The sequence below is a fragment of the Egretta garzetta genome, unplaced genomic scaffold (assembly GCF_000687185.1).
Source record: "Egretta garzetta isolate BGI_Z169 unplaced genomic scaffold, ASM68718v1 scaffold53, whole genome shotgun sequence".
Taxonomy (NCBI): Eukaryota; Metazoa; Chordata; class Aves; order Pelecaniformes; family Ardeidae; genus Egretta; species Egretta garzetta.
Window position 1 is genome coordinate 2,641,401 of NW_009259312.1, and position 9,644 is coordinate 2,651,044.

The 9,644-nt window shown below is 39.5% G+C and overlaps 2 protein-coding genes across 2 annotated transcripts; both read right to left on the bottom strand.

Annotated features, from left to right (window-relative positions):
* Positions 1–1,779: 1,779 nt before the first annotated feature.
* Positions 1,780–3,550, bottom strand: LOC104124087. The gene is made up of 2 exons (XM_035891981.1): positions 2,786–3,550; positions 1,780–2,203 (listed from the first exon to the last, which is right to left on the bottom strand). Exons 1-2 carry the CDS (start codon positions 3,303–3,305, stop codon positions 2,067–2,069), a joined length of 657 nt encoding a protein of 218 aa, XP_035747874.1. The 5' UTR covers positions 3,306–3,550; the 3' UTR covers positions 1,780–2,066.
* Positions 3,365–5,738, bottom strand: LOC118452029 (A-kinase anchor protein 17B). Its single transcript, XM_035891960.1, has 3 exons — positions 5,569–5,738; positions 3,528–4,301; positions 3,365–3,454 (listed from the first exon to the last, which is right to left on the bottom strand). Exons 1-3 carry the CDS (start codon positions 5,656–5,658, stop codon positions 3,365–3,367), a joined length of 954 nt encoding a protein of 317 aa, XP_035747853.1. The 5' UTR covers positions 5,659–5,738.
* Between the last annotated feature and the right edge of the window lie 3,906 nt (positions 5,739–9,644).

Consider the following 9,644-nt stretch of genomic DNA (forward strand, 5'->3'; position numbering starts at 1 on the left):
ATCTACAAAGCTACGTATTTAAAAAGTTTTAAAGCAAACTGTATATATATGTATCTTTAAAGATTAGCCCTCAGGATAATTAAAAAAATTATACTGAACAGTCCACCGTATGAAAGGATGGTGTTCAAATTAAGTATGTTGACACAGTTCAAGTAAAAAATTAGTATTAAAACACTTGTAAACAAATAGGAAACCCAGAAGTTCTGTTTCAGTATGAAGATTGCAATGGTGTCTCACATTTTAAAGTGCACATGTATTTAGTTTGCTAACAATGTTTTACACGGAGCAAGGACTTGGAAATAAGAGGATTTGCTTTATCAATTTCAATCAATATAGGTGAACGCAAGAAGCAATTACAGAAGGGGTGTATTTATTTGTTATTGAACATTGTGACATGTTGATAAAAACACTGGAAATTTACACCAAAGGAAACCTTTAGTTCCTGCTCCCCCAGATTAACAAAAAGAAATACTTCCTCACCCATGATCAAAAGGCCTGTCTCATGGGAAATGGGTACTTATGCACACAGAACTGTCTATAAATTAACAGAGGGGGAAGTTTTGTCATCTTTAATCTGCAAATATTGCATAGAGAAAAAACACCCTTGGTATGTCATATCAGTGCAACTGAAACATTTTACATGGTCAACAAATACAACAGTTGATCCTCATTATAATCGTATAAAATACTAAAAAGGAGACTTAAGAGGGGCATAACTGTTCTCCAAAATAGTCGGAAGATATTTATGTCAAGAAAATAACATCTTTTTAGATAAAAGTAATAGATTAACAGTACTTTGAGTAACAACCATTTGTCATTCAGGACCCTGAAAAGGCACTCAAAATCAGAATGTGTGAACAGAGAAGATCAATAAAACCTGGCTTAGAAGCCCGTAGGAATTGCCAATATTGAACACTGTGGGAAAACCTATCTACCATGAACAACCGCAATTGGTTTTTTTTATTACTATTTATTAGAGCAGAAGTTACAAACATGGGTAAGATTCTATGTAATGAAGGCAACATCACCACATTAACTTAGTATATTGACATGTAATAAATAAAGCATACTAAAAAGAAAGCCGAAATAATCAGCATATTGAACTTAGAACTGGTCCTCTAGATCTTGCTAAGGGACTTTGTCCAAAAGCAATTGTGGCTGTCTTCTAAATATAGCCAGCTGAATAAATATGGATATAACTCAAGCGCCTAGACTGCGTTTTCACATTTTTACCTACATGCAGCACAAATCTGACAACAATTGACAATTCCTCTGGAAATTATTGGTAAGGAAACTCATACTAAGTAGCTATCTCGCTGCACGTGCCTTCAGAAGGGCACATTTTGAAATCTTGTGAACAAATTTTCAACCTGCATACACACAGGGACTGTCGGCACACTGAGAAGCATTGCCCTTTCACTATCCCACATTCAGAGCTTTGCTTAAACAGTCATTCAGATTCCTGGAAGCACTACATCTAGTACAAGTTCAGTGAAATCCGTCCTCCCAAAGACCAGCAAGTTTTCAGAAACACCTCTAGAATTGTAATAGAAAACAATCGTTTTTCCAGTGTGGGTTTTGGGGAAGATGGGATTTTTTTCATATTTGGAAATCTATTACTTCCCACAATTGAGTCTCCCACTCCTTCCAGTCCCATTAGTCTAACAATCTTATTCAGGAGGCACTTCGTATGCTTGCTCTAGGATTTACGTAGCTATGTTTTTTTCAAATAACACATTATTACTAAATACTTTAACTTTGATATTTACATGATTCCCTACATTTAATCAGAATATAACACTCCGAGATCTCACTCTGTAACCTTTCAAATTCTTAGCAACTGGTCCATGACAATTTGCCTGGCCCTGGGGAAAGTTTTGGTCCTCTGTTATCCAAAAGGCAAACACAAATTCTGGTTTTGTGGCTCACTACACCAGGTAGATATTCTAACCAAAGGAATTACCTACGCAAAAAACCAACCAGTATTTCATATACCTTTTAATGGTCAAAGGGCTTTCTTCTCCCACTTCTATATAAAAACTTAAGAGCTATTATAGAGTAGCTGTTCAGCATCCTCTTCTGGGCTCTGCTCCACAGAAAGCATCTGAACAGGGATTTGTCTGAATGATCTCAAGAGGAAATAGAGGGTATCCTCTGACATCTGCATCCATCTCTCTTCTCAACATTAATTTCCTCTCATCTCCTGTAGATAAGTATACAAAAAAGTTACTTGAAATTAGTTTGTTGGGGGGCAGCAAGGGAAAGGGCATGCGGAGGTAACTGTAAGGTATCTGCCAATGAACTGAAAGCATAATAAATTGCCAAAGAGCTGTAACAATAGCCAGAAACATAGCAATCCTGTATGGAGATCAGATGACTACCTATATATAAATTCACTAACTTCAGACAGTACGTCCCACCCAGATGTACCACATATTGGGGTGCCTAACAACTTTTTTGTTGTCTAAAGCATGTTGAGTTGTTAGTACACATGCTGTTATTAACAGAATAACCACCTATCTGCTAATGCCCATAACAGATGCTTTGCTATCCAATTAAGTAGACAAACACTACTCAATTGCAGCTGCACATAGTGTTTCTGAGCTAAACTGAACAAACCTTTAACTGCAGACAAGTCACACTTTTTTTACACCATGTTTGTACTTCTTAAAACTCTTTATAAAAACACTTACCATTCATCACTGTAAGAAGTGTGGCAACTAACCTCACCTGCCACAGACCTGTCAAATTCAGTCACCTTAGTTCTGGTGTCCCTCCTTCTCACCTGTCGTCTGGAGGGTCTCCTGAAGTTCTGACCCATCATGAGGGGTAACATCTGGTGCTGCCATGGCGGTGTGAAGTGACTTGAATTTCACTTTGTTGTGAAGTATTTTCTTACATTTTCTTTGTATCTTTCTGAGCGACTCCAGCTGCATGCAACTGTCCGTCTCTGAAAAGCCACATTCATCAGATAAAAGATTAGAAGAAAGCTTTTTTCGCTTTTTCTTCATTTTGCAAGCATTTCTCTCCTCTTCCCTGGATTGTCTCTCAATTTTCTGTCCTTCATGTCTTAATTTACTACTAGACCTCTTACACGACTTTTTAAGCCTATGTTCACACTGCCTCACCAAGCCCTCATGGACAGAATTAGAACAGAAGCTACATTTGCTGCTTTCCTTCTCTTGACCTTCCACACTTACATTTTTAAGGTAAACCAGTAATTTTCTTTCCCCGGCTCTTGCAGGCAAGCACCCTTTATTACAATTGCTGTAAATTTCTTCACACCTTCTTTCTGTTATCTTCATTGAGCCACCACATGACTCTCTAAAGTACTCAGAATCACCGATCTCTTCCAATAAATCATTTAATCTGCAGGCAGACCTACATGTCTCGTGTGGTACGGTACCTTCATCACTACCATCTTCTTGTTTGAATTCCTTATCATGAGTAACAGCTGTGCAATCCAAAGAATGATTCAGTCCAGCATGTGGTACGTTATCAACAGTGAGTGAGTCATTCCTCTGTACTTGCAACTTTTCTGCAAACCTACCCCCATAGGTCTTGTTTTCTAACACTGTGTCTGTTGACTCAAGTTCCCCAACAGTGATCACCAGTCTATAATTATCATCGCTACTACAATTTCTCTTGTTGAGGTTTTGTATAGGTCTCGCTTCTCTGAAGTGCTGACCACGTTTGTTGCTTAAGCTGATATCAAAATCACTATCATCATCAGACACCACTCTCTTCCACCAGCACTTGTTCGCAGTGATTTTTGGCTCTAAGCAAACACGTGCATAGCGTGGTGTCTGATAGTAGTTTAGTAAATAATGGATGAATTCATCAGTCTCGTAAACCTTTTGCTTTTTGCAACCATCTTCATCAGACACTGTCTGCGTGTGAACTACATTCAATGTTGGGTAGTCCCTTCCATCAAGGGATTCGATGACCCTGCAGTCTTGTGTAACAGTAATCAGTAAAGATCCACAGCCAAAGGAGTTGTACGCTTCTCTGCCAGGCAGTCCATCAGAACTCAGGGCTGTAGAGCGATCATTTAAAATCGTCCTGACTATGTGACATGTAGATGCATGGAAGTTACTCACACCTCCTTCCTCACTACATAAGCTGCTACCTCTTTGGGTTAACAGGCACTTAAACTCTTCCTTATGTTTCACCTCTTGGTGCGTATAGCAGGAGTTAATCAGTTCCTGATGTATGCCTCTTAATGCTGTTTCAGAAAAGGAATCGTCCTTCCTTACACCCAATGAAGGATCCACTTTTTGACTTGCCAACTGCGCAAAATCCTTCAAATAAAAAAATCAGGAAAATTGTTATGTACATTTATTGAGCGCTATAAAGAATGCTAAACTGCAAACTCATAAGCAAGCAGTCCCACAGTCAGAAGAATTACAGAGATGAGGGATAAGTTTGGCTTAGTTCAGAGCTGGATCGTACAATCTCACTATTCCTAAGCTAGAACTACAGATATTTCATCATATGAGCAAGTTGCATTCTCAATTAAGTAAGAAAGCAAGAAAGAAATTCTTTCAACCAATTCATCTATCTCACTGCAACTGCAGAAGAAAATATTCTTTGTTTGATCACAGCATCACAACTAGTATTGCATGCAACAGTAAAATTCTACACTTTTGTAGCTTGAATGTTTTATTTAGAATAAATGGCTTTGTTATACATTGTTTTAAATGGGTCCAAATGCAACCAATCTAAAGCTTTCCAAGTGGTGAAACCAAGAAAATAGAAGTTTATTTAACATATCAGTTTCATAACTAAGGTGGCCAATGTCAGGCGTTATGGGGCCCTAGGCAAGGGTAGCCTCTGACTTCAACTCTTAGTAAATTACAGTCCTTTAGAAATCTTTAACATTAAGGACTGGGGAAAACATACACTTGTTAAAATTTGAAAGAACATGTTTATTTAACAAAATAGTGAAGACAAAGCCATGTTAGCACCCCTGAGAATGGAAAGCCCCTGTTTTCATGTACAACTCTTTAGCCCAAGGCATTTAAAATAAACCTCCTAACATTACTCTGTGCAAAACACTCAAATTTGTATCACCCCTCTGCTGACTTTCTCAAGACCTCAGCTGAATCAAACTGAAATAAAACTGATAGCTTAGTGTTGGCCACAAAAGAGAGGCTATTAGAAATGCAACTGGCATAATCTGTGTCAATTTAATTCTGTCACTTGCAGACCTGAGACCAGAACAAGCAGACAGCATCATTTGCATCCTCGTCCCAAAACTCCTTGTTCACAACACTGGATCAAGTCTAATAGAGCTGATACAGCCTTTCCAGCCCTATTTTTCCTCAGTAATGACAAGGTCTCAAACAGGCATCAAAGGCAAAGTTTCTGGGTAGAAAAGCACTACCTCTGCTCTCAGGACAAGACTGAGAGCGGATTGTCACAAGACTTAGACCTCAGGCCTTCTCAGTGTTTGGTCAGTCCCAAGGCATTGATCTGAATAGCACCAAGACATCAAATGTCTACTGAATTATTCAAGCTCTAATAAATACCCTTCAAAATTTAAAATATGTTTTAAAATAGTCTTACTTTCACACGGTTTAACAGCACTGTAAGCAGTCTGATAGACTCCACTCTTCTCTGAGCTAGCAGGGATTTCCTTTCTTCCCATTCAGGCATATTCTCTGGCCACTGCTGTTCTTCAGCTGGTACCTTCTGCTGCTTTTGGGGATGTTTCTCATCTCCATCTATCTGCCTCTCTTCTCTCCTCTCGAGCTTAGCTTTCTTTTTTCTCTCTTGAACTTCTTTTCATCACCACTTCTTTTTCTAGGTAATTATCAATATGGGACAATTTAGATGATAATTGTTTTACATTTTGACTCCTGGGGAATTGGATGCAAGTCTTTGAAGTGCTAATAATAAGCAACCAGTCACTTAGAATCCGCATGTAGCTAACAAGAAATTTTGTTTGTTAGAATAACATGTTTAAAAAAAACATGACACATAGATAACATGCATCCAACTGATGCACATGTTTAGAAAGTTCTTTGTCTCTTCAAATGGTTTGCATTCTAGTGTTTTCTTTATAAGCACTGCCAAGACAACACATTCACATCATCATTTTCCTCCAAGGACACAGCTAGAGACTAATCGTTTAGATCCAATTCTTAAGTTAACAAATCTCCTCTACCAATTAAATGGGACCCTCATGCTAAGAGATATTACAAGACTAATTCCACCGTTCTAAAAATTAAAGTTGAAGCTGTGTGCTGGTTTTGGCTGGGGTAGAGTTAATTTTCTCCACAGCAGCCAGTATGGGGCTGTGGTTTGGGTTTGTGCTGGACACAGCGTTGATAACCCCGGGATGCTTTCGTTCCCGGGGCTGACACAGAGCCAGGGCCTTGTCTGCCTCTCACCCCACCCCACCAGCGAGGAGGCTGGGGGGGCACAAGGAGCTGGGAGGGGGCACAGCCAGGACAGCTGACCCCGGCTGACCCCAGGGGTATTCCATACCATATGATGTCATGCTCAGCATATACAGCTGGGGGAAGAAGGAGGGAAGGGGGGACATTGGGAATGATGGCGTTTGTCTTCCCAAGTCACCGTTACGCATGATGGAGCCCTGCTGTCCTGGGGATGGCTGAGCACCCGCCTGCTGATGGGAAGCGGGGAACAAATTCCTTGTTTTGCTTTGCTTATTAAACTGTCTTTATCTCAACCCATGAGTTTTCTCACTTTTACCCTTACAACAAAGTGTTCACACAAATCAGTGTTTAAAAACATTTTTTTGAAATTTATTTGAAGGTGGTATTAGCCATGGAAGCATAGCAATGTTTTCAGAGACCTAGCATTAGACTTGCTATGCTCCACATTCTAAGTGTTGGGGGGGTTTTTTAAGATACAAAGGTGTGTGACATGATTAATTACTCATGACAGTTCAGGATGCCATCCAAACACATTATCTACAGAATTAAAACTCCAGTATACTACTATTACTCGTATACAAAACTTAAGAACACTGCCCTAAAGATAACAACTATTTAAAAAGTAACACATAAAAAGGAGTAGAGGGAAAGGCAGAAAAAGTGTTCATCTCTAGCTTTGGACCTTCCAGTCAACTGGCAGGCACCTAGAAATATACATCACATTCATTTTACTTCAGAGCATAAAGACATTAATTTGTGATGTTGCAGCACAGAGCAATACAAAAAGCCCACATGCAGAATCTCAAGCAATCAAGCCTCAGAGCAATTTGAGAGCAACAGCTCTCCAATTCCACTCCAGGCCCACAGAATCAAATAATCCAATCTGAAAGGGACCCCAGGACATCTGTAGTCCAACCTTTCTCATAACCCCACACAGAATTATCATGATGCTTTTCTTTCCGACAGTAACACATATATTAAAAACTACATATTCTTGCTTCAAGTTCTTGGACTCCTGTTTCCTCAAAGCCTGGATTTTTACAGTAGCCACTCTTCCTGGATTTTACTGGGTATGAGATAGCGTAACAAATATCAAGAAAATGAGACATTCTCTAAAAATACAGTCTCACCTTTCAACCCCCTCTCTTTTTTCCCCCTTTTTCAAACGTGCTCCTGTTCTTGCAGCTTTAGTCTTTCCAGGCTTCTCTTTCTTATGGCTCCTTCACTAAAATGTCTGGTTGTATCAAAAGTCACCTGTCACAGAAGAAGCAGAATCAGACTTAGCAGTCCACTTTGCTGTGTATTTATACAAACACAGACAATCTGCTGAGCAAGTGAGAGACACTGGGTGACTACCAAATACTACTACACTCTCTCTCTACCCTAGCATACTAGAACATCTCTTCTGCAGTTCACGCTGGGTTGTCAGTCAAGCTCAAACACCCCACTCCCAAGTGACTTGTCCTGCTGTGACTTCAGGGGCTCACAATTTGACATCATACCTTTGGCCAAACCCGCTCCCGGTGCGCTCTTCTGGGACTCAAAGTTCAGTACATTCAGCAGAGCATTCCTAGCCGCAGGATTCATGCAGTTCTGCCAAAACTAGAGTTCACTGACTCTCAGAGCAACATCTTTTGGATCAAATGTTTGCTCGTTTAAAAATTGATGAATTCTGTTGATGTATGCTGCATTTAATCAGCTTCAAATGCCCAAGTGTGAGCACAGTAAAAGAAAACACTGAAGCAAATTGCATTAAGGTCTATCTACATTGAAAAAGTAAGTAATATGAAATGTTATTTCCAGCATAGAGGTATATTTTAGGCTCACAGTTTAGAAATTACCTGCTGGGGAAAAAAAAAAAAGAAACAGTGTACACCCTAGTAAGTACTTGCAGAGGTAAGCTATTAGGCTGCTGAAATTCAGCTTACAGATTTCAAGTTTTATTTTATAACGCCACACTAAGCATAGCACTTAAATGGGTTCACTCCTCAACACACTTAAGTAAAAAAGCACAAAGAAGACAAAGGGTCCCCTTTACTAGCCAAGAACCACCAAAGTTAGGGCAACTACTGCACCTACTTCATGCTTAACAACAAGAAACCAAGTATCTTTCAAAGAGCCTCACCAGCTCCTGAGATCACTTCCCAATTTCAGTGCCAACCACACTGAAAATATTTACAACTTTTACCTTACTCACGCCAATTTTTCAGGAAATCAAACACTGAAATGCCATTTTTTACTACAGGATTTAAGTTCAGATATATGAACTTCATATATCAGTATCTCTATACACCGTACAAACAGATAATCAACCTTTTTTCCCCTCACACGCTTAAATGTCCAAGAAGTTTAGAGAGGCTTCTGCTGGTTAGCAAGGACTTCTCAGGCCTAACTGAAAGGGAAAAAAGAGCAGAAGTTGGCAGACCACCACCTGTGCTACCAAATCTCAGCAGCTAGTAATAAATAAAGGTTAGTATATTTTAATGCTGTCCTCATGCTCTATTTTTTCTTTTTAGCCACCATTTTAAAATAAATACAGACTAAACCAAAGGGGGGGGGGGGGAGATACATATACACAGAGAACTGCAAGGGTGCCACATAAAAGCTCCCAGCGAAGCAACATGAAAAAAGTCTGCAAGATGGTTGTCTCAGGTTAAAAACTATACTGCCATGACGTGAGGAATGCCTATCTTCAATCTAGGAGGCTATGGGGGAAAACAAGTGCAGGGCAAGAAGCTGCCTGGTAAAGAGGGTGACTATACTTTATTCATAATGTTGAAGAAAAGAAATACATATGTACTGAAGGAAAAATTAGCCTAATTAAAAAAAAAAAAACAAACCATAAACCAAGAATGTCTGGAAGCAGCAGCTACAACACAGACTGCAGCACTGAATTGCTCCTGTGAAGGAACTGCTGCCAAATGCACTCAGAATTAACCACAACTTTGTCAGGCAATGCCGAATATCTCAGGATTAATCTCTGAATACGGCCGCGTACATATATATATAGACACACCTTCAGTATCTGATATAAGCAAAGCTGATACACCCAAAGTACTTACTACAAAACTGAAAAAGCAAGTAGCCTCTGGAATCCTTTCTGCCCACTGAGCTTTAGGAAGCTCTTTATCTCAATGCAATCTATAACATTAGTATCAACTAGACTTTTTCCAACACACTAAAGATTTGAGGTGCAGCTGGTTAAAACATCCAGGACACTGCTGTTGAAACCTGGAGAGA